The 24,566-nt window shown below is 47.0% G+C and overlaps 1 protein-coding gene across 6 annotated transcripts; it reads left to right on the top strand.

Moving 5' to 3' along the window:
- Window positions 1–24,044, top strand: HUS1 (HUS1 checkpoint clamp component). Of its 6 annotated transcripts, none has more exons than XM_042448867.1 (8): window positions 20–257; window positions 3,260–3,387; window positions 10,339–10,515; window positions 13,534–13,641; window positions 15,900–15,974; window positions 20,430–20,529; window positions 23,175–23,306; window positions 23,754–24,044. In XM_042448867.1, the coding sequence occupies exons 1-8, from the start codon at window positions 158–160 to the stop codon at window positions 23,834–23,836; spliced, it is 903 nt and encodes a 300-aa protein (XP_042304801.1). In that variant the 5' UTR covers window positions 20–157; the 3' UTR covers window positions 23,837–24,044. The 6 variants fall into 6 exon arrangements, with proteins under 6 accessions (XP_042304805.1, XP_042304801.1, XP_042304804.1 ...); XM_042448872.1 differs by having other exon boundaries at window positions 39–257; window positions 3,193–3,387; XM_042448868.1 differs by lacking the exon at window positions 20–257 and adding an exon at window positions 952–1,104.
- Window positions 24,045–24,566: the final 522 nt, after the last annotated feature.

Raw genomic sequence — 24,566 nt, 5'->3', positions numbered from 1 at the left:
TCGTTCCTGCCTCTGTTTAATGAGTCAATAAGGCCTTCCTGGGACGGATCATTGGCAACTGGATCTGGGCAGCCGTCCAAACACTTGGCAGATCCCCTCGACTCGGTTGTTGTTGTTCTGATGATGATGATGATGATGATGATGATGATTTAGCGAGATGGAAGATTGGCAAATAGAGTTGGCCAAAGGCAGAAGGCAGCCAGCCCTGAGAGTGAGCTTGGCCATCATCTTCCTCCTCCTCCTCCTCACTGGAAAAGGTAAAGGATACTACTACTACTACTAATAACAATAAAGGAGGACTGTGGGGGGCAGGTCTTGTATGAATCGCAACTGTCATGTCTTTACCAATCGCCTTAAATAGTGACAGGGCCTAGTACTTTGGGACTTTGGAGCAAGGGAGGATGTTTTGCCTTTTACTATGTATATCCTTTCCATGTTTTCCTTTGGAAGCCAGAACAATCTTAAAGGCAAAAGGAGGGAAAGAGAAACAAGGCAAGAAGCCTTGCTCCATTTTCTGGTTTTATTCTGTTTGGTTTTAATGGCTTTCTTTTTATTTTATTTTACTTTTGCTTATTTTAAGCTTTTTCCTTGTATTTATTAATTTCATGATATGGATATTAAATATAAACCATTAAATGCTTCATTTCATTGATATTGACAAACATTTCTTGCTCTTCTGGTTCCATTCCGTGGAAGAGGATCCTTTGCGCTTCAATGGCAAAACAGAAAGGAAACAAGGCATAAAATACAAACATAGAGATAGAGATAGATATAAAACATAGACATGGAAGAGTTGTTTTTTTAGGGAGCGATGCGCTTTCATGCTGTCTTGCTTAATTCTGTGGCAATGCTCACTTTCTGTCCCGATCTGTGTTTGACTACACTTCCCAGGCTCCCCTGCGATGCCTGGGAGGCCGGGCGGCGAGCACTTCCGGGTCGTCCCTCCATGGGGCCGGAAGCAGCGCCAGGAGCGCGGAGGGAGGAGCCGGGGGCGGGGCTTCTTCCTGAGGGAGTCCTGAGGCGCCTGGCGCGGAGAGGCTTGGCTGGGGACCATGCGGCTGAGGGCGAAGATGGCGGACGTGGGGTGCCTCAGCCATTTCACGCGTGAGAAGCAGGACGGTGCCCGGCGCTCCTGGGAGGGAGAGCCCCTGCTGCCCTCCCCCTTCAGGCCAAAGAGCTCGGCCGGAGGACTTGCCCCGGAGCCCCGGCGGAGGAGCCCCCCCTGGGCTTCAAGCGCGGGCGGCGCTCCGAGGGGGGCGGGCCTCGCTGGCGGAGGGAGCGGGGGCTGAAGGCAGGGCTTCCCATTGGGAACCATTGGAGATCACTTGCCCGTAGGGAACCACTGGAGATCACTTGCCCATAGGGAACCATTGGAGATCACTTGCCCATAGGGAACCATTGGAGATCACTTGCCTATAGGGAAACCATTTGGAGATCACTTGCCCATAGGAGCCCTTGGAGATCACTTGTCCTATAGGGACATCATTGGAGATCACTTGCCCATAGGGAGCCATTGTGAGATCACTTGCCTTATAGTAACCACTGAGATCACTTGCCCATGGGAACCCCTGGAGGATCCACTTGCCCATAGGGACCAATTGGAGATCACTTGCCCTATGGGAACCATTTGGAGATCACTGCCCATAGGGAGCCATTGAGCTCACTTTGCCTATAGGGAATCATTGTAGATCACTTGCCCATAGGGACCATTGGGATCACTGCCTATAGGGAACCATTGGAGATCACTTGCCCATAGGGAGCCATTGTTTGAGATCACTTGCCCGTAGGACTCATTGGAATCCTGCTATAGGGAACCATTGGAGAGAACTTGCCCATAGGGATCCATTGGAGATCACTCTATGCCTAGAGAATGGCATTGGAGATCACTTGCCCATAGGGAGCCATTGGAGATCACTTGCCTATAGGGAACACTGGAGATCACTTGCCCATAGGGAACCACTGATCACTTGCCCATAGGGAAACCATTGGGAAGATCACTTGCCCATAGGGACCATTGGAGATCACTTGCCCATAGGGAAGCATGGGAGATTTTGCCATAGGGAACCAAGGAGACACTGCCTAGGGGAAACCACTGGGAGATCACTTGCCCATAGGGAACCATTGAGATCACTTGCCCATAGGGAACCATTGGAGATTACTTGCCATAGGGAACCATTGGAGGATCACTTGCCCATAGGCAAGCATGGGGAATATTTTCCCCATAGGGAACCACTGGAGATCACTTGCCCATAGGGAACCACTGGAGATCACTTGCCCATAGGGAACCACTGGAGATCACTTGCCCATAGGGAACCATTGGAGATCACTTGCCCATAGGGAACACATTGGAGATCACTTGCCCAAGGGAACCATGGAGATCAATTGCCCTAGGGAAGCATGGGGAATATTGCCATAGGAACCACTGGAGATCACTTGCCCATAGGGAACCACTGGAGATCACTTGCCCATAGGGAACCATTGGAGATCCTTGCCCATAGGGAACATTGGAGATCACTTGCCCATAGGGAAGCATGGGGAACGATTTGCCCATAGGGAACCACTGGAGATCACTTGCCCATAGGGAAACCACTGAGAATCACTTGCCATAGGGAACCATTGTAAGATACACTTGCCCATAGGGAACCATTGGAGAATACTTGCCCATAGGGAAGCATAGGGTTTCGTTGTATGGTTCACTGTGCAGCAGATTGGCTCCAGAGATCCTTTGCAGAAGCCACTCGCCCTTTCTGAAACCTTTGGGCTCAGTGCCCTTCCCCAGTGTTTTGCGGAGGCCCTGTCCTCGTTGCCGGTGGGGTGGGTCTCTTAGGCCCCCGCCTGCCTCTGTGGGTCAGAGCAGAGCCCCAGGATCATCTAGGGCAGCCTCACTGCCAGGGAAGGACCTTGGTGACAGAGAGAGAGAGCCACAGGAAACCCATGGCTGCTGCTGCTGCTGGTTGAATAAGCCTAGGAGCGGAAAGTCACTCACTCAGGAGATTTGGAGCAAAGCTTACCTTGGCCCAAACCATAGATATCAACCTGACACCTTACGCATGGCGCTGCTGATGCCATTGTTGTTGCCTCTGTCTAGTCTCAAGGTGCTGTTTTCAAGCTGCCGCTGTAGTATCCTCCATAGGTCCTGCTTCTGCTTTATTGACATGCTGTTTTGACCATGGATTTCTGTCCATTCCACAGAGTCCTACTGTGCAGAAAAGCGTTTTTCTAAGCCATGGCGTTACATGACAATGTCCCGTCTCTGCAGGTGTGGCAAACACAATTGCCAAGCTGGCCAAGACCTGCACCCTGCGCTTCACGGTTGACAGAGTCTTCTTCATCCTCAATGACAAAGTGGCAAATGGAGGCGTGAGCATGTGGTGTGCGCTCAGTCAGGTAAGAAGCAGAAGAAAGGGATGATGATGCCAAGAACAAATTGTGGAGTGGGTTTAAGGCTAATTTTTTTAAGTTGAGGGACAAAAGCAACAGCATTTTGCCCAAGGCAGGAGCTTTCCTTTCTGTCTTGAAGCAAAGCAGCATCAAGCTCATTTTGCAGAGGAGGGGTGTTCCCTTGCCCCAGGCAGTTCTAGAGCCTTCTTCCTAAGTCATGCTGGAAACAGGCTTTTGCCTTTCCTGTTGAGACAGAGGTCCTGGTAACACAATTGAACGTTGGCTGACCCTCCTTTCCTACCACTGTGTTGCAGTAGAGAAGCACCGGGCCGCTTTTCAAGATCTGAAGCCAAATGGTGAGATTTTGCTAAGGTTGGAGTTGGGGAATACTACTGATTTCTGCTTCGTGGTCTCTGCAAATCACACAAATGAGCAGAATGCTTGGAAACTTCCGGAATCGCTAGGCAGGCTTTAGTTTGCAACTTCTGGGCCCACCCCCATAAAGCCCCCGGTGCCTCTGCTCTTTCCTCCGCCGCAGTATCAGCTCCAGGGGACTCTGCTTGTGGAGCGCTTGGGCTTTCGGTCTGGACTAAGGGCTTATCTTGACCCAAACGGCTTCTTTTTTGACCACTCTTGGATCTTGTTTGCGGATCGGTTGCCCATGCATAAGGTAAGCCGTTATTTCAGGATCAGGGTCTCTTTTGGAACCTCTGCCACAATGTTTATAGAATCATAGAATCCTAGAGTTGAAAGAGACCCCAAGAAGGGCCTGATCCAGTCCAACCCGGTCTTCTGCCATGCAGGAAATCTAAGTCAGAGCATCCCATTGACAGATGGCCATCTAGCCTCTGCTTAAAGACAGCCTCCAAGGAAGGAGGCTCCACTTGAGGGAGTTTAGGTTCTTTTTTATCTCCTGCGGCGATCAAGGCACCCACCGTCACCCTTTCATTCAAAACGTAGAGAAGGGAGAGGAGGAGAATCCAGCAGGTGCTTAATGACTCTGTATGTGAATTCTTTGTATACATCCCTCCCCCATTTTGGAGCCAGAGAGATCATTGCCTATTATTTACAATGAGTCAATACTCCTCTTTCTCGCCCAGCAGTGCCCAGTATAGACCATTTACACACGACTCATTGGGATCCACACACATTAATAATAATAATCTGGAGGTGAATCTGTTCATTGAATACCTTCAATATTGAGGCAGATACGTTGGTGATATTTTTATTCTTTTTCCGGAAACTTCCAAGTCGCCCAGCTTTTCACATGGATTAATACTATCCAATTTACACTTTGTCAATGTGCTGTTCAACAGGTTTCTTTTTTGCATGTTGAGGTTCATACTCAAAACTCTCAGGCTGGAGTTTGTAACTTTCATAAACCCAGAGAAGACCGTCATTCTTTGCTGCACTTTTCCAGCTGTCATCCCTGTCAGTTAAAAAAGATTTCACCTGACTCTCAATCCTTGAGTCTGAAAAGGAATTCCACTTCGGAGAGCCACTATGGAATAGCTGCAAGAACCGCATGGCTGGATGTTTCCTCAGCATGCCATTTGGGACGCTAGGAAAAGGACTCCTCTTGGAGACAGAATTGGGTTATCCCTGCCTTGCCATAGAATGATAGATTCTTTGCCCTTTAATCATGGAGCCCATTATATTAAAAGAATTAAACATTGGCACATAGTTCAGAATATTGCTGGTTGCTCAAAGTTACCAATCATAGGATGACATAGGACTAGGAATATCAAAGACTCATTAGTACACACTCACTTTGATTTACATAAACATAGAACCCAAGAGTTGGAAGAGACCCCAAGAAGGGCCTGATCCAGTCCAGTCCCCTTCTGCCATGCAGGAACTCTCCATGAAAGCCATCCAGTCCAGATGGCCATCCAGCCTCTGCTTAAAAACAGCCTCCAAGGAAGGAGACTCCACTACCCTCTGAGGAAGGAGTTTGTTCCTCTGTCAAACAGCCCTTACTCTCAGGAAGTTCTCCTAATGTTGAGCTGGAATCTCTTTTGCTGGAGCTTTAATCCATTGCTCCATTGGGTCCTGTTCTCTGGAGCAGCAGAAAACAAGCTTCTCCCCTCCTCAGTATGACACCCCTTTAAGTATTTAAACAGGGCTATTATCATATCACCTCTGAAGCTTCCCTTCTCAGACCAAAGGGCATTATAAATGTGGACACTGTTCTTGTTGTGGGTAGTCCTTGAACCTTATAACATTCACACACCTCACATTAAAGGACCAGTATCATTTGAGATTGTTTACCAACAGTAACTCCAATAATGTTATTGATGTTATTTTATGCCCCTAGAAATGTGAGAATTAGAATTAGTGAACATAAAATTGGAAGTGGAAACCTTGCTACTCCGTTAGTAGAGCGTTTTCCTCTATTGGGCCATTCTCCAGACTCCTTAAAGTTTTTAGTTATTAAACCCATTAAGTTTGGTCCCTTTTACAGAGAGGCTTTTGGAATCATAAATTACCTTCCAGCAAAGGCTTGGATTTATTGGTCCTTGTAAGTCACAGTATGGACAAGTGTTAAATTTCAGTTTGCTCTCTGGTTTAATTTTAATTTTAAACATGGTATAATATTTAGTACTGTCAGTAGAATCATAGAATCATAAAATCGTAGAGTTGGAAGAGACCGCAAGGGCCCTGATCCAGTCCAACCCCCTTCTTCTGCCATGCAGGAAATGCAAATCAAAGCATCCCTGACAGATGGCCATCCAGCCTCTGCTTAAAGACAGCCTCCAAGGAAGGAGACTCTATCACCCTCCGAGGAAGGAGTGCATTCCACTGTCAAACAGCCCTTACTCTCAGGAAGTTCCTCCTAATGTTGAGGTGGAATCTCTTTTCCTGGAGCTTGCATCCATTGCTCCTTTGTGTCCTGTTCTCTGGAGCAGCAGAAAACAAGCTTGCTCCCTCTTCAATATGACATCCTTTCAAATATTTAAACAGGGCGATCATATCACCTCTTAACCTTCTTTTCTCCAGGCTAAACATCCCCAGCTCCCTAAGTCGTTCCTCATAGGGCATGGTTTCCAGACCCTTCACCATTTTTGTCGCCCTCCTTTGGACACAGGGCTCCAGTTTCTCAATGTCCTTTCTGAATTGTGGCGCCCAGAACTGGACACAATATTATTCCAGGTGGGGCCTGACCAGAGCAGAATACAGTGGCACTATTACTTCTCTTGATCTAGACACTATACTTCTATTGATGCAGCCTAAAATAGCATTGGCCTTTTTAGCTGCCGCATCACACTGTTCACTCATGTTCAACTTGTGGTCTACTTGGACTCCTAGATCCCTTTCACACGTAGTTTCATTCAGCCAGGTGTCACCCATCCTATGCGCTTGAAGCGCACTTTATTCTTTGTATAGTATAATTAAGGTAGTTTATAATGCAATAATATGTAATTCAGCTTGTTCTAAGATTTTCTGGGTTGGAAGATTTAGGGCCCGTAGAGACAGCCCAAAAGAGAGCTGCTTTGAGTCGCTTTGCAGGTATGCTGTTTAAATGACACATGCATCTTAAGAAGAGGCCAGAAGCTGCGCCAAAGCCATGCTCCGCTCCAAAGTGACCTGAGCTGCAGCTTTCTTTTGGCCTGTCTGTTTATTTTGGCTCCTAGTTTGAAGGAGAACCGACTTACACCTTTCTTTAAGGATGAGTCACCTGTAGAGGATTTAGAAAAGAGCCTATAGTTGCAAGAGATGATTATAATCATTGATTTTGCTATAAGTAAGCTGGATGTGGCCTAAAAGAGAGGCAAGCATGTTATAATTCTAAGAAATGTTATATTCATCTTCCTTTTGTAATTTATGTTGTTAATGTTGTTAATTTTCTATATTCGGGATTTTGCTATAAGTAAGCTACATAGTCTAAACAGCTATATAACTCCGGAGATAGCCATCTCCTACCTTGCCGTCGTCCCATTATCTTGCTTTCCACCCGACTGGGAGTATTATATCTTTCGCCTCGCATTGACTGAGAAGAGGATGCATTTCTATCTTACCACTCCATGCAATTTATAGTACAGTTCCTGCAGTGACCTATTTTGGACTTAAAATCATAGAATCATAGAATTGCAAGAGACCACAAAGGCTATCTAGTCCAACCCCCTTCTTCTGCCATGCAGGAACTCTCCTTCAAAGCATCCCCATTGACAGATGGCCATCCAGCTTCTGCTTAAAGACAGCCTCCAAGGAAGGGGACTCCACCGAAATCTCCAAAGGAGTGTGTTCCACTGTCAAAAAGCCCTTACTCTCAGGAAGTCCCTCCAAATGTTGAGCTGGAATCTCTTTTCCTGGAGCTTGCCTCCATTGCTCCATTGGGTCCTGTTCTCCTCCCTCCTCAATATGGCATCCCTTCAAATACTTATACAGGGCTGTCATAGCACAACTTTCTCTGCTCCAGGCTAAACATCCCCAGCTGCCTAAGCACATGTTTTCCAGGCCCTTTACCAATTTGGTCGCTCTCCTTTGGACACATGGCTCCAGTTTCTCAACATCCTTTTTGAACTGGGGCCCAGAACTGGACCCGGTTTTATGGACTTATAACCAACAACTTCATTGTTTTTTAGCAGTATGGTGAATAGACATTCTATGGTTCTCTGATACATGTTGCATGGCACATGTGTTTGTAATAGCGTCAGGAAATAATTTTGCCTTCCGGTTTGAGTGGTCAGGAAGGACGGTCTGTGCATTCCCTACATTCCCTCTTGTCACGAAGGTCCTGTCGAAGATGAGACCAGACCAATCCAACGCCATCCTCATCACGGCCCTGGTCCTCTCCACTCCTGTACCTGTTCCAAAAGGAATACCTCCGTTTCGAGTTCCATCCCAACCTCCTGTCGCTTCGTGGAGGTTGCATCCGCCACCCGGACATCGCATCCGTCCCTAGAGACTGCCGGATTTGGTATGGAGGGCTCTCCTGGCTGCCCAGAAGCCTTCAACACAGAAGTCCCACCAGTTCAAATGGAAGAAGTTTTGAACCTTCTCTCTGCCATGGATCTTCCTCCATGCCGTGCTTCGGTCCCCATCGTCCCCATCGAGTTCTTGATGACTCTTGCGGATTCAGGACTGTGCCTCACATCCATTAAATGTTATTTATCTGCTGTTTGCTGAAGACAGACCTTCCCTCTCCAAGGATCTGTTGGTGAAGAGATTCCTTAGAGAGTACAACAACCTTCACCCTCCATCATCACCATCACATGGAGCCTTGACTGTGTGCTTTCCCATTGGTCAGCCAAGCCTTTGAACCCATGGCCACGATGGGCTTGGGATTGCTGACCTGGAAAACATTGCCTCTGCTTGCTGTGTGGGTGAACTTTGTGCCTTACGGATGGACCAACCTTACCTTTGGCTTAACAAGGACACTGTGGTCTTCCGTACCAACATTACCTTCCTTCTGAAGGTGGTGTTGGCTTTCCATGTTAACCAGACATTGTGTTGCCAGCTTTGACTCTGAACCCAACCACCAATGCTGAGCGCCAGCTGCATGCCCTTGATGCTCGGAGGGTGCTGGCATCTTACCTGGACAGGACTTCGGGTTCAAGGCATTCTGAGACTCTTTTTGTGTGCTTCTTGCAGGCCAAAAAGGGTCTACCTGTGACCGCTGAGAGATTTTTGAAATGGGTGGCTGGTGCCCTTGTGTTATGAATTCTCAGTAGACCTCTCCCTGCTGCTCGGGTTCGGTGCCATGCGAGGCGGGCGGAAGCGACACCCTCCGCTTTTCTGACTGGGGTGCCCTTGGAGGATGCCTGCAAAGCTGCTGCCTGGTCCCAGCCCTTGGGCTCCAGGGCCAGGCAGCAGGCAGCCTTTGGGAGGGCAGCGTAGCTGTCAGCTTTGCACTGAAATCATTATTATTATTATTATTATTATTATTATTATTAACCTTTATTTATAAAGCGCTGTAAATGTACACAGCGCTGTACATACAATCTTTTTAATTGGACGGTTCCCTGCCCTCAGGCTTACAATCTGAAAAGACAGGACACAAAAGGAGAAGGGAAAGATGGTGGGGAAGGGGCCTCTCTAGTAGCATAATACATATAAAAGACATAGCAATACAGGAAATGGTTCAATAAACAGACAACAAAAGAGCATCAAATAGCAAGTGACAATTATGCAATGCCTGGGAACGCTGCCCTGAACAGGATGGTCTTCAGCTCTGTTTTGAAGCTGGTTAAATGTACTTTGCTGCATTGCATGTTCTGTACGCCGTTGAGACTAAGGAGGTTTACACTGACAATTGCACTGTTATTACATGTCATTGAAACCTACAATGATGTCTACAAATGTATTGCATATTATATATGCTTTGAGACTAAGATAAATGACTCTAATAGTTGCACTTTAAGTTCAAGAGTTTATTGTTGTTAAACTTTACAACTTGTGTCATGACACTCCCTCCTCCATTGACTGAAGCTTGTCAGTCTAACCCATTTGTGTGATTCTCAGAGACCACCAAGAAGGAGGACAGGTTGCTTACCTGTAGCTGTATTTCTTCCCCACAAATCCCGCCCGTCCTCTTCTCCGTCGTCTCCGGCTCATTGCTAAAGTCTCCCTGTTGCTGCAATGTGGCATAGTACTTTCTGGGACTGGGGAGTGAGTGGGAATGCCAGGGGCTTTATAGGGATGAGCGGAGCTACTGCCAAAGGTTGCAAAGTAGAGATTCCAGACGTTTCCAAGCATTCTGCTCATTCATAACCCATTTGTGTGTATTTGCAGATGACCCCTCGGAGGAATACAGTTCCAGGTAAGCAACCTGTCCATTCTAACAGATGCATGAGTCAGTCCTTTGTCCATTGAGCCTCATGGCGTCTGTTCTAGGCGAGATTCTCTAACAGCCCAGCCACATGTTTCTCATCCCTGGAATCCTGAATGTGGTTCAAAGTCAGCCGTAGTTCTCAGCCCTGAGCGGTTTGTCAAAGGCTCCCCCTTTTATTCTAGGAGAAGTTCTTTGACGAGTTCCAGATGGAAGGAGCGGCTGCAGAAGACAACGAGATTTATTTGGAGCTGACTCCTGAGAACTTCTCTAGAGCTCTGAAGACAGCTCAAAACGCCAAGGCAGTGAAAATCAAGCTAACTAACAAGCAGTGCCCTTGCCTCACGGTAGCGGTGGAACTGGTGAGTAAGCGCGCATTCCTCACTCTCTTACATATGAGAACTACATTGGCAAACAAAGAACTTGTTCACCTTTAAAGTAGGCGGCAGCAACAAATGGAGAAGAGTCTTCATCACCTCTTTGGGAGCAGTTGCCAATAAAATGAAGCCAGTTTTTCCCCATAGAATCACATAATCGTATAGACCACCTGCGACTAAAATCCTAGAAGCTAAGTGGAGAGTACCTGGATAAAATGATAGACCCATGGGGTTAGAAGAGACCCCCGGGACCATTGAGTCCAACGCCCTTCTTAGCAGGAACACCATCCTGCCTCTCTTTAAAAGCCCTCAAAGGAGGAGATTCTCCAAGGAAGGGATGTGATTCTGGGGGTCTTACCCCCAAGTCAGACTCAGGAATTAGGCGATGCCTAATTCTAAGATCATTGACCACATGCTCAGAAAGGAGAGCCGTAGTTGTGGGAGGTGACTTCAACTGTCTTGGTGTTTCCTGGAAGTCAAACTCAGCTGAGCAAGCATGGTTTGAGCATTGGACTATAACTCTGGAGACCAGAGGTCGAATCCTGGCTCAGCCATGGAAACGCACTGCCTGGCCGTGGGCAAGTCCCATTCTCCCAGGCGCAGCCCCCCTGAAGAAGAAACCTTTTGTCAGCTTGGTAGAAGAAGTGGATGCCATAGGTGTAGCACATCTTGACTGCAGTGAGTCCTTTGACTAGGTCCTCCACGATACTCTGGCAAACAGACTAGTAGGAAATGCGACTCTTTGAAGGAATAGAGGGCATGCTTATCAGATTTGTAGATGGCACCCAATTAGAAGGACTAGCTAATATCCCATTGGAGAGGATCAAAATTCAAAACAAATTTAATAGATTAGAAAGCTAGGCCAAAACTAACAAAATGAATATTTCCGCAGGGAGAAACGTAGGATACCACACTTTGGGCAGTAAAACAAAATGCACAGATATAAGATGGGGAACATCTGGCTTGAAAGCAATACATGAGAAAGGCATCTCGGAGACCTAGTAGAGCACAAGTTGAACATCAACCAACAATTTGATGCTGCAGCTAAAAAGGCCAATGCGATTCTAGGCTGCATCAATAGAAGTATAGTGTCTAGATCAAAGTAACTCATAGTACCACTCTATTCTGCTTTGCTCAGGCCTCGCCTGGAATAATCCTGTGTCCAGCTCTGAGCATCAAAACTCAAAAAGCATGTGGAGAAGCTAGAGCATGTCCAGAAGAGTGCGACTAAAATAGTCAAGGGTCTGGGATCCATGCAGCCCTATGAGGAGAGACTGAGGGAACGGCTGGGAATATTTAGCCTGGAGAAGAGAAGGTTTAGAGGTGATACAAAAGCCCCGTTTAATATGTGAAGGGATTCTGTACTGTTGTACCGAAGATAGAGCAAGCTTGTTTCCTGCTGCTCTAGAGACGAGGGCTCAGAGCAATGGATGCAAGCGACAGAAAAAGGTGTTGCGCCTCAACATTAAGAGGAACGTCCCGGCAGAAAGAGCTCTTCAGCCGTGGGACACGCTCCTTCCTCACAGGTTTTGGCGGAGTCTCCTCCTTTGGTGGTTTTCAAATGGAGGTTGTGGTGCTTTGATAGGGTGTTCCTGCATGGCAGGGAGTTGGATCCGATGGCCCTCGAGGTCCTTCTGACGCTGGTTCTATGTAAATCAATAACAATAATAAACAATAAAACTGTTACAGTGGTACCCCGGGATACGAATTGATCGCGTTACGAAATTTCTGGGGTACGAAAAAGTTAGCTTGGAAAAAACTGTTCCGGGATACGAAAGATTTTTCGGGTTACGAAATTTTTTTCAGTGTGTTTCGGCGCTTTTTGGCACGAAATTTAAAAGCCGCGGCTTTCCAGCGCTAGCGGTTTCGGGTTGCGAAATCTTTCGGGTTACGAACGGCGCTGCGGAACAAATTAAATTCATAACCCGGGGTACCACTGTATTTGTATCCCGCTTTTCTGTCACAAGACAATAAAAGCGGCTCACAACGCATTAAAATCCACATTTACAACAGAATGTCCCAAATTCCCCCTTAAAACAGGATTAAACATGTTACAATTTAAATATCTACATATTTTAACTTGTTTAAAACTTTTAAAATGTGTTCTTTAATTTCTTAAACTGTTTAATATAATTTAGATTATTCAAAATGTTTTTTAATTATTTTAATTTGCTTTAATTGATTTTACTTCTGTGTTATTTCTTGTGAAATAAGGTGCGATATAAATACTTAAGTATTTGTCTTTGGCGGCATAAAGATAATATTGTTACTTGGTTGAATTATGGCTATTGTCGTTTTAGCAACAGAAGTGGCGCAACATCTAAAATGTCCATAGGTTTAATGCACCTCTCCCATCCCTGCTCTGCATGCGCTCTGCATAGAGCCCCACACCGCTTCCTGGCTTTAGTGATTCGGTGCATTAGGTTGGTGAAGCACACTCTAACCCTTGCCACACTGATACATGTTTATCTCTGACGTTGCTTACATGTTTATTTCTTGACTGAGCTAGAAAATTGGATTGAGATTAAGATAACCCTCACCCTTTGATCTCAGCAAGATTAGTTTGGAAAGTTTGCCATTAATTGCCTCTGTTTAGACCACCCACCGGAGCTTCAGTGCCTAGGACTGAGTTCTTCATGCTCTCATGGTCTGTCTATGCGCAAGCGCACCTTGGTTCTCCCAGTCATAGTAGAGCTTTTAGTTGTTTTGAGAAAGGGGCCAGGTCCTGTTGAAGCCGTACTGGGAAAGGCCAGCATAGAGTCCCAGGGGATCCTAGCCTAGCTCTCCATGCGCTCCCTTTCCTATACTCCTCTTCCTTTCCTAAGGTACTTGGCAGCGTAAGGGAACATGGCGGAGAAAGTAGAAGTGCCCCTATGCGCATAGCCAACCAGAAGGCCATCCGAGGGAACTGGGCTTCCATTTAAGTCCATGAGTAGCGCTTGTAGCCGTAACCTTGCATTTGCTCACAGAGGATGGTAGGCTTCCTTCTTTCCTTTTCTCTAGCCTTCCTTGGCAAGCAGCAGCCGCATTGTGGTCCATGACATTCCTGTGGGGATGATCCCCAGAAAGCTGTGGGGCGACTTCAGAGAGCCCAGTCTGCCGGATTTTGATGTGAGTTGCTTTTACTGTAATTTCAAATGAACATTGTTTCATAGACAGAAAACGTTATCTGTGCTTCAGGGGCACATCTTCTTTTCCTTTATGTACTTTCTATTTCAAATTGTCCTGGACTGATTCTGCAGGTGCGCTTCCCTGAATGAAGTAGATGTGTCCCTGAACATGACTGTTGTTATGTTCCTTCAAGTTGTTCCTGACTTATGGCGGCCCTATCGCAGGGTTTCTTTCCTTGGTGAGATTTGTTCACATGTCTGTACTTTCCTCTGAGGCTGAGAGAGTGTGACCTAGTGGCTTTCCATGGCTGAGCAGGGGATTCGAACCCTGGTCTCCAGAGTCATAGCCAGGACCTCTTTAATAGAAACTTTGGCATTAGAAATGAAAATGCCATGGGAATAATAGGGATGGGTTCATGCACCACGAAAAAGAGAGGCTTCATTCCCAGAGGGATGGCAGTTTGGGTTCATAGAAGGAGCCCCAGGTTTCATCATTATTCTGATCATCTGACTGTAATTATGATGTTATTTTTATACTTTGCACTTTGAAACCAGTGAGATTTTTAAGCGTGTTCTGTATTTATCATCTGTTTTACAGGCATTAATCACTGTTGTGCGCATTCCTGTATACTCCTCACTCCTACTATTTACACATCTACTACGTTCCATCTCACCCTTTAATAAGCATGGCTTTTGCCATATAACTAGTGATCCCGAGTCTCCATTCGCCTTGTAGTAGGGACTATTATGACATAGCGTTTTGAGTGGGGTTTTTGGGGGGGGGGCGCTCTGTGAAGGCCATCAGAATCATAGAATCATCGAGACTTGAAGAGACCCTAGGGCCATCCGAGTCCCAACCCCCTGCCTGCCATGTTCGGGAAGAGTTTCTTCCTGACGTTTCGCCATCAGCATCTGTGGCTTTGGCATCTTCAGAGAAGGCTTGCCTGGAACGGACTTGGCCATGTCTATTGTGTGACCTGAGGGAGCGGCACGGCGTCCGTCATCCACGAAACTAAGAGTGGCATATTTGGCACGATGCTGAGATTAGTCCTAAGTTTCCTTCTCTCTGTAATAACTGTTATCTTGCCAATCACAATCCTGCCAGGCTTCATTAATGACTGTGTTTGAACATGTCTGGAAGTGTGGTATCTCTCTGTGTGTGTGAAGCTGGGAGAATGAGGGGCTGTCGATCAGCCTCATGGGAGGAAGGGCTGTTCTTGGGAGGATCCATCAATTGGCACAGAGGGGAAGCAAGGAGGGACAGGCCTGGAAGAAGCCTGTTTTGCAAGGCTGACAAACTGGCTGGAGGCTTTTGTCATGGCTGGCTTATTTGAGCTCTAAGGATACTGGTGTAACTGGTCTTGATAACAACTTCCGCCCAGCGCTCTGACCACATCTCTCCTGTCTTGGCATCCCTTCACTGGCTCCCTCTCCCTTTCCGCATCCAGTATAAGCTCCTGCTGTCGACGTTTAAAGCCTTCCATGGGCTGACCCTCCTTACTTATCAGACCTTCTTTCTCCTCACCTTCCCACCAGGGCCCTCCGTTCTGGTAGTCAAGGGTTCCTGTCCCAGCCCAGGATTTTCTCTGCCCCATCCCGGATTCGCCCCTTTTCACTCGCTGCCCCTCACTCCTGGAACCTTCTTCCTCCACAAGCAAGAGCCATCACTTCTTTAACCAGCTTCAAAACAGAGTTGAAGACCATCCTGTTCAGAGAAGCCTTCCCAGGCATCGCATAACTGTTGCTTACTATTTGATGTTCTTGTGGTGCCTGTTTATTGAACCATTTCCTGTATTGCTATGTACTGTATATGTATTATCCTACTTGAGAGTATGTATTTTCCCTGGATGAAGATTAACCTTCCATTCTGAAGCCAAGCCCTCCCTCCAGTCCATCTGCCTTGGTCCAGGCCTCGGAGGCAGAGAGGAACTGCTGGACCTCTTACCCTTTCCCGTCACCACTCCCTTCTCCTTCTGTCCCATGTCTTTTTAGCTTGTAAGCCCGAGGGCAGGGATCCGTCTAACTATAAAGATTGTATGTAGAGCGCTGTGTAAATTTACAGCGCTTCATAAATAAAGGTGAATAATAATAATAATAATAAATAACAACTGTGGGATGTCAACAAAGCTTTCCTGGACCTATGGAAGAGTTGTGTTCCTGAAGCAGGGCTGGCCTGTCCATTGCAGCCAGTAGCCAAGCGAGGAGGAGGTACATGTGGCTCAGATGCTCTGTTTTAATGCAACTGGTTTCGTTTTGTAGGTCAGCATTTATTTACCTGCGATGAAGACCATGAAGAGTGTTGTAGAGAGGATGAAGAACATCAGCCATTCTCTCGTAAGTGGCTCTCTTTCTAGGGCGGACGGGAGACTGGGAGAGAGCTGGCTGCTTTGGGGCCAGTTCCTGCTGGATCATTCTGGATCTCTGGACCAAACTAGACAAAGGCCCCTTTTTGGGAGTTGTTTTTTCCCCTTTATTCAACATAAAAGAGTTTACAAGTCAATATAATTCTTGTTACACCTTATTTCTTAAGCAGACTATAACTTTTGTTACCTTTATAACTTGGTTGATATGAATACCATACTAAATTTCCTCTTTCCCGTGTTGTATATACAGTGGGCCCTTGTTATCCGCTCTCTGTGGATCACCACATCCATGGATGCTCAAGTCCCATTAAGTATCATGGCAAAGCAAAACGGTGTCTGTCCCTTATACAAAATGGAAAGTCAAGGTTTGCTACGTATTTGGAATTTATACTTCCTTGGAACATTTTCAAACCGTGGAGCTTGAATCCGTGTCTAAGAAATCTGAGTATCAAGAGGGCTATACTTCTGTATAGACATCAAATATGACTCCCTCAAAATCCATTCCATTTCCTTCTAAGAAAGTGTCTTTCTCTTCCCACAATTCCGCAGCCTTTTCCCATGTTCATCCTATGGTTGAAGTGGGTTATTGTTTAGAGACGCCGATAAGGAATCTGCTGCGCTTTCTTACCCATCGTCCCTCGATTGCTGGTCTCTTGCAGAGATCGTCTATTTAGCTCCTCTTGGACCAGGTCATCTTCTATTATGTCGGTTATGTTTAGTAAGGAGCGTTCAGGACTTAGTGGGGTATTTTTCCTTAAAGGTTGTGTCCTATTGTTATGAACCCTTTCCCAGAATCTCTTCGCTTTGCCGCTTTGCCTCCGGATCTGGAAGAGGGTCCCTTCTTTCTTCCTACGTTTGCCTCAGTTTCTGTTCCCGTTTCCCCTGTTTTCGCTATCTTTGCGGGCAAAGATCTTAAAATGATTTTCTTTGAAATGGCTACATCTTTAAACCTTATAAATGTCATAATCAATTGTCCCCTGTCTCCCCTTATTATTTTATCCGATGCAGTTCTGTCTCCTTCTCTACCTTGTTCTCGCATCTCTTTTCTGAAGCCCTTTTATTTGGCAACATTTTCACCAATTGTTTCCTGACTTTTGAAGTTTCGTCTGTCTTTTAATTCAATTCCATCTAATTGTCCCGTTCCTCTTAGTATCGTATCCTCGCATCTGACCCTCGCACCTTCCTGAACCTCCCTTTCTGTCTTAGGACAGGCTTCCTCTGGTGACCTCCATCTTGGTTCTTCTCTACAGAAAGACCTTTTGTGCTTCTTCTGTATTCTTAATGGAGCTTTTCTTATCAAACGTCGATTACCTTCTTTGGCGTATTTGGGGTCCCCATAACAAATGGTCGCATGTCACCTGAGCTTACTATCCCATCCTTCCAGTTCTAACCGTTTTGGGTTATCTAACCGTATCCAGTCCTTGATCCATATCAGCGAGGAGGCATGATAATACATTTCCAAACCCCTCTTTCCTTTCTATCCTGCATAATAACTTTCAACTCCATCCTGGGTTTTTACACCAGCTTTTTACACCAGGAGTTAGAGGACCATATTGACCCCAGAGATTTAGGGGAACCATAGTCTGTCTTGGGTTTAAGCCCAGGGGAGGACTTTGACAACAGGAGCGACCCAAATGCCATTTCCCCGATCCTTTCCTTTTTGGGAACAAGTCCGCTCTTGGGCCTCAAATCTCCCGGGAGAGGCACAAAGGCGGCAGGATCCCCCCAGCCAGCCATAGGTCCATTGGGCCCTGGGAGAGGCTTGTGTCTGTGGCTGCCTATGGCATTCGGATGGGTTGGATGTGTAGTTAAGTGCTCTTTAGGCCTTGCCTTGGGAGTGCTCCTGGATCCATCTCTTCAGATGTCAGCTCAAATTGACGCTGCGGCGAAGGCCAGGCGTGATTGCTATCTATCCGCTTCGGTTGATATGTCAGCTGCCTCTCTTCCTGGAGCCTGGGTGCCTCTAAACTGTGGTACGTTCGCTGGGAACCTCATGACTGGATTTCTGCAGTGGGCTCTGCATAGGGCTGGCTGCCCTTGGGCCTCGTTCTGAAACTTCAACGGGTCCAAAACATGGCAGCCAGACTGGTCACCGGGAGTCCCAGGTGTGACCACATAACACCGGTTTTAAGGTCCCCTCATTGGCTCCCCATTACTTTCCAAGTAGAATCATAGAATCATAGAGTAGGAAGAGACCCCAAGGGCCCTGATCCAGTCCATCCCCTTCTTCTTCTGTCATGCAGGAACTCTCAATCAAAGCCATCCAGTCCAGATGGCCATCCAGCCTCTGCTTAAAGACAGCCTCCAAGGAAGGAGACTCCCCCACAATCTCCGAGGAAGCAGTGGGTTCCTCTGTCGGGCAGCCCTTACTCTCAGGAGGTTCCTCCTAATGTTGAGCTGGAATCTCTTTTCCTGGAGCTTCCATCTATTGCTCCATTGGGTCCTAGTCTCTGGAGCAGCAGAAAACAAGCTTCCTCCCTCCTCAGTATGACATCCCTTCAAGTATTTAAACAGGACTCTCAAATCACCTCTTAACCTTCTCTTCTCCAGCTCCCTAAGTCTCTCCTCATTGGGCTCCATGGTTTCCAGACCCTTCACCATTTTAGTCGCCCTCCTTTGGACACATGGCTCCAGTTTCTCAATGTCCTTTTTGAATTGTGGTGCCCAGAACTGGACACAGGATTATTCCAGGTGAGGCCTGACCAAAGCAGAATAGAGTGGCACTATGACTTCCCTTGGTCTAGACACTATACTTCTGTTGATGCAGCCTAAAATCACATTGGCCTTGTTAGCTGCCACATCACACTGTTGACTCATGTGCAACTTGTGGTCTACTTGAACTCCCAGATCCCTTTCAGACGTAGTTTCATTCAGCCAGCTGTACCCCATCATCCTCTATCTGTGCATTTCCTTTTTCCTCCCTAAGTGCAGTATCTTCCATTTCTCTGTGTTGAATTTCATTTTGTTATCTTTGGCCCAGCTTTCTAGTCTATTCAGGTCATTTTGAATCTTGATCCTGTTCTCTGGAGTCTTAGCTGTTCCTCCTAATTTGGTCTCATCTGCAAATTTGATAATTATGCTTGTTACCAAGTTTGGTTTTAATAAAAGTTTGGGTGCATGTGGTCTGTGCTCTGAGGGGCCCCTGACTGACCCCATAGAAGACCCACATTAACCCGAAGGCAAGGAGGACATGTAGTCAACTCACCTTGCAGAGGCAGAGTTCCCAAAAGAGATGGCATTGGAAGTTCCCCACAGGAAGTTTGGGAGTCGCCAAACCAGGATCGCCACTGCTGCCCAAACCAGACAGTAGACTTGGCCTCACACCTGATGTAATCTGTCATCAGATTAAGGACTTAGTGATCAAGTCCGATGCCCAGACCGACATGCCTGGTGCAACACATGACCTGCTCTCGGCTTCACAAAGCCCAAGCCATCAGCCCCTTTGTCTAGCAAGTTTTCTTAGCCTCTGGCTACGTTTTGCCCTATCAAAGCCCCGGGTTTTTGGACCCTCCTTGTGCTATTTCCTGGGTGCAAGCTGGTCCAGGCCAGTTTGAACTCCGCTCTTAGCTCCCGTGGCCCTGATCCACTGTCCATCCAAGATTCATCAGACTTCCCTGAGAAGACTTCTAAGGTAGTACTCCCTAGTGGTGCCTCTCTTTCTCAAGCCTATCTCCCAAACTCACCCATCCCTCTGCTATAGCATTGAGTGTGTGTGTGTGTGTGTGCGCGTTCCCCCTTTTGCTGTGTGTTTTTCCCTGTGCTTTAATAAACGCTACCCTTTAATTGGACCTACAGGGCTCCCCCGGGTTACGAAATTAATTCGTTCCGCGGCGCCATTCGTAACCCGAAAAGCATTCGCAAGCCGAAGCCCCATAGGCGCTAATGGGGAAAAGCCGCGATTTGGTGCGAAAAAGCGCCGAAAAGCACCAAAAAATTTTTCGGAACCCGAAATAACCTTCGTAACCCGGAACAGTTTTTTTTAATGGATTTTTTTCGTAACCCGGAAATTTCGTAACGCGGCGCATTCGTATCCCGGGGTACCAGTGTAGTTGGTATCAGTGCCTCTCTTTCTCTGGGTTGGGCAGACACTGTTGGGACCCGATTCCGGCACGTGGGTTGTTAGGCCACCCTCTCGGCAATATTCAAGCTAATTAAACCCCCCCCCCCCAATTGGATCCTTCCTAACCTGCTGCCCTGAGATTCTGTGATAAAAGGCCGGATAGAATAAATTACAATTAAAAACAAATAATTGGCCATGTTGTCTATTTCAGAATCATGGCTTCTGCTCATTCATAGCTATATTAATAGGCATCTTGTGACGTTTCAGATTCGGGTCTATTTGCTTTCTCTTGACCAAGGTGAGCTGTCAGAATTGTTTAGTACTTTTAGTACTTCTGAAGTCATGATTGATTCGTTTTCGTTGCAGGTAATAGAAGCAAACCAACAAGGAGAAATGAATTTGAAAATAGAAACCGCTTTAGTCTCGGTGACAACCCACTTTAAAGCCCTTGGGAATCCTGCTTGGGGTAGGCATTCCTCCTCTTCTTCTCCTTTGCCAGACAAGGGAACTTGAGAGATGCCACGGAAGCACAGAGCCAAGGCCAGAGTCCCAGGGACACGCTGGGCTTTGTGTTTTAGTCCTCCTCCTGCGCTTGGAGCCCTTCATGAATTGTTATAAAAGAAAGCTGGGGCAAAGATGCCTTTAAAAGCTTTGGCTTTCTTTCCCTGCCCCCAGACTTCCAAACCAATCTTGAGTAAAGAGTTTCACCAAGGAACGCTTGCAGGAAAGAGAAGTCTTCCTGGAGGGAAGCCCACGAAAGGGGCTCCTTGCATGACTCTGACCCCCAGGACCCCAGAGGAGCGGAGAGGGCCCTGCGCTTGCGCTGCCTTTTGCAGTTCCCTGGCCCATGCTTTCCTCTTCCCACTTCCAGGACGGAGGGCAGGAGGGTGCTGGAGACCCAGAGGCAGGCAATGTGTGCCAGCCAAAGGGACAGGGCTCCTCCGCCTGCCTCTCTGTGGCTCTGAGTCACTTGAAGCGCACCAGAGACGCATAGGGAGGTCCAGACAGTCTTCCCCAGGACATGCCCTGCATTTCAACCTTCTGTCCAGGAAGAATCTCAAAATGCCCTCCGTTTTAGGCATGGCTAAGAAGTAAGGACTTAAATGTTTGATAATGCCCTACATTTTCCTGAATGTCCTACATTTCCCACCGCCTGGTCCTGCTTTGTGGTTAGTTCATCTGGACACCCTGGAGATGTTGGGTCAAAGGGAGCCCCATGCATGGACGTTTCGTTCTCCCCTGAAGATCTCTGCAGCCCTGGGGATCTTCCCCAGGGCCCTATACACACCACAACTCTGAGACAGGCTTGCCACAGGGCAGCAGCAAACGCACCACAAGAAACACAATGAGCCACATTCTGGCTCCTTGTGATGTTGCTAGTTGACTGCACTCCATAAAAGCATTTAATACCATCCAAGTGCTACTCCTTTATGTTGCACTGTGTTCAGATGGCCAGGGCTAATTCAGGCCAGAGTTTAGGAACAAGTTCTTGTGGGGGCCAAGGCTGTGGCTGGTTGTAGCAACTCAGGGAAGTGTCCATTGCTTTGGTGACACACACACGCACTTGAGCTGAGCCAAAAGGCCGAGCGAGAGCTGCCTTCCAGTCTTCTTAGGAGCTCTACTTAGTACTGTCATTTTTTAATCATAGTAATAGTAATAATAAAGTGTATTTTTATCCCTCCCGCCCCTCTGAGGGTCGCAATCGGGGTGGCTGACAACAGTAGAAATAGACAACAACCAGTGTCCCCTTTCCCACCCGCTTTCCCTTTCCTCTGCTCCGCTTTCCCTTTCCCTTTCCTTGCTCCTTGATGTTAGGGCCGGGCAGAAGAGATCCGGAAGATGGCCCCCTTGACGGCTTTTCCATGGCTGTCAAGACGGATCTCTTTCGATAGGCCTCCTTCCCTTGGTCCCCCGTTGATAGGGACCCATCCAGGATATTCTAGGGTTTCTATCTCTCCGTCATTAACTGGTTGCTTTAATGATTGGAGGTGGTTTTATGATTGTCATGCGCCAATTTTCAGTTGTATGTTGAAGGGAGGGATAATGGGTTTTAGCTTGTATTGCTGTGCCATTGTGTTTTATCATTGTGGTAAGCCTTCTGGAAGAGGCGGGATAGAAATAACATTGTATTACTAGTAGTAGTAGTAGTAGTAGTAGTATCTTGGACAGTACAGGAGAATTAAGAATAAATGAAATGGAAAGCTTCAATTTGGAAGAAGGGCAATTATTAAGGGACTAGACAAGATCCTTCCGTGTAAAAACATATCACTGGATGCTAACCTTAGGAAGGGCACGCCATAGTACTCCCCATCTGTTTGTATAGTTGTGAAAGCTGAACAGTGAGAAAGACTGATAGGAAGAACATGAACTCGTTTGAGATGTGATGCTGAAGAAGAGGCAAATGGATGGGTCCTGGAGCAGATCAGGCCTGAACTCTCCCTAGGAGCAAAGATGACTAAACTGAGGCTGTTGTCCTGAGAAGAGAGGCCTGACTAGAGAAGATGCTAGTGCTTGGTAAAGGGAAAGAAGAGTACAGCATCCCAGATGGATCTGTTCAGTGAAGGAGCCTGCAAGGCCTGAGCAGTTTGGCTTAGAGAGCAGCGCATCCTCAGCATCGCCAGAGCTTGAAGCAACACCAAAAACAGAAAGCAGAACTCAAACACCGGAGTAGCGATCCCTGAGAGTCAGGCTTCTGTGTGAACTGGCCCTGAGGTTTACAGTGTTGGGAGTAGTCTTGTCATCTGGTAATACGTGACAAGCTAACACTCCCCGCTTGTCCTTAGGCAACTTTGGCCGTGTTGGTGAGGCCACAATTGCCATACACAAAATGAAAAGTGTCAAATGAATATCATACATCCCATGTTAGCTGCTGCCTGTTTATAGGCATAGTTCCTTGGCAATGAAGTTGCACTCATTACCTAGTTAGTGACACAGTCTAAAAGAGGGGTGAGCCACTGCTAGGATCTAGGGGCCGATTCTCTGCCCCAGGACCTTCAACCAAAGACCACGGAGAGTGCCAAAAATGCCCCCCAAACCCCAGACCCCCCAAACCTGAAAGTGACCAGAACTCTTTATGCACTTTGTAAAAAGAACTCTCTTTGTGAATCCTAGTATCTGAGCATGCCTCTCAAAAACCAGCTCAAGAGAGACAGCCTGAGCGCATGGCCGAGGCGCGCATCGACATTAAGAGGCTTCTTCAGCTCCTTGCAGGCCAGCAAGTGAATCCAGCCAAAGCACTGTGTAGTAAGTGTTCTCCTCTTTACGTGAGTAAGGCAGTTTGCAAAGCATTCATCATGTCATTTACTTGAGAAGAACTGGCATTGTCTTTTAGGAGAAGCGGATGGACAGATACTACTCTTAGGACTGGATTTGTGTGCCCATATCATGCCTTCTGCCAGCTGCCTATGAAGTGATGGGTAGAAATGGTTTAAAGTGCAGCATGTTTGGGATGGAGGAGGAGGAGGACTCAAGGAGATCTGTGTGGCTGCCTTTGGTTTAGGCACAGCTTTGTAAAGGAAAATAAATCCTGTTGGAGGTAGTGAAGGGTGGAGGACAATGTGTTTAATGGAGGAGAAGAAGAATTGTGGCCAGGGTCAGATCTTCCGGACCTTGCGTAGCTTGGTTGACCAGTGCTTAGCATGAGATTCTGGGCATGTGCCATCCTTTAACATTTGGGCTTCTGTTTTGCAGATATTGTAAACCAAAGGATTGTCCATTTCATCTTGCTCCATGAGGATTTCTCCTTGCAATACTTCATCCCAGCCCTTGCCTGACTTCTCCTCAGGCTCAGGTTGATTGCATCTGGATGCTGAAACGGACACAGAAGGAGGGGAAAGAAAGGAAAAGAGGAGCTTCTATAAAAAATCACTATGCACAGAAGTCTATCTTTTATGCATGGTTCTATAGCAAGTGGGATTGAAGTTGAAATCTTTTTGCATTTTTATTGGACTCAGTATTTTATTAAAGAACTAATCCATTAGGTTTCTAGTTCTCCTGTTGTTTTTCTTAACCTCTGACTTACAATGGCCTTAGGAACGAGAGACCTCCAGGTCTCCTTGCCATCCACAGCTTTGTTCAGGTCTTGCAAGCGCAGGGCCATGGTCTCTTGGATTGGGTTCATGGTATCACTTACAGTTGGCATGCGATGCTTGCTTGCAGTTAAAATGTAGACATAGGTTTTAAAGCTTGAATGGAGGGGTCAGTAGGAATAGTCTGCAGCAGCTGACAACTGCTGAGGAGGGGGGGGGATGTGGGGATTTGGGGTCAGCAACAAGGTCCCATGGTCCCCAGAGAAGGAGATTTGCCAGACAGTGACATGGTGTCATAAACAGCATTTCTATTTCTTGCTCTCCAGAGTTACTCTCCCTCTGCATTGCTGTATGTCTTTGGAGAAGGCCAGATGAAAGAAGAGGTTTAAGGTAGTCTTTGAGTGTTTAGAACTGCTTTGGAGGCATCAGGCCCCATTTCCTACGGCTGAGAAGGAGCCATTTCCATAGGGGTGTT

The sequence above is a fragment of the Sceloporus undulatus genome, chromosome 2, assembly GCF_019175285.1.
Source record: "Sceloporus undulatus isolate JIND9_A2432 ecotype Alabama chromosome 2, SceUnd_v1.1, whole genome shotgun sequence".
In the NCBI taxonomy this organism is placed as follows: Eukaryota; Metazoa; Chordata; class Lepidosauria; order Squamata; family Phrynosomatidae; genus Sceloporus; species Sceloporus undulatus.
The sequence above is the reverse complement of the archived record's forward strand: the minus strand, read 5'-3'. Positions and strand labels throughout refer to the sequence as shown.

What these genes read in the sequence shown, in the direction of transcription:
- HUS1 (XM_042448867.1), top strand. Translation starts at nt 158, where the DNA reads ATGGAAGATTGGCAAATAGAGTTGGCCAAAGGCAGAAGGCAGCCAGCC. An exon ending in CCTCCTCCTCACTGGAAAAG is followed by an intron (nt 258 to 3,259) that starts GTAAAGGATACT and finishes CCGTCTCTGCAG; the next exon opens with GTGTGGCAAACACAATTGCC. An exon ending in TCCAGCCAAAGCACTGTGTA is followed by an intron (nt 23,307 to 23,753) that starts GTAAGTGTTCTC and finishes TCTGTTTTGCAG; the next exon opens with ATATTGTAAACCAAAGGATT.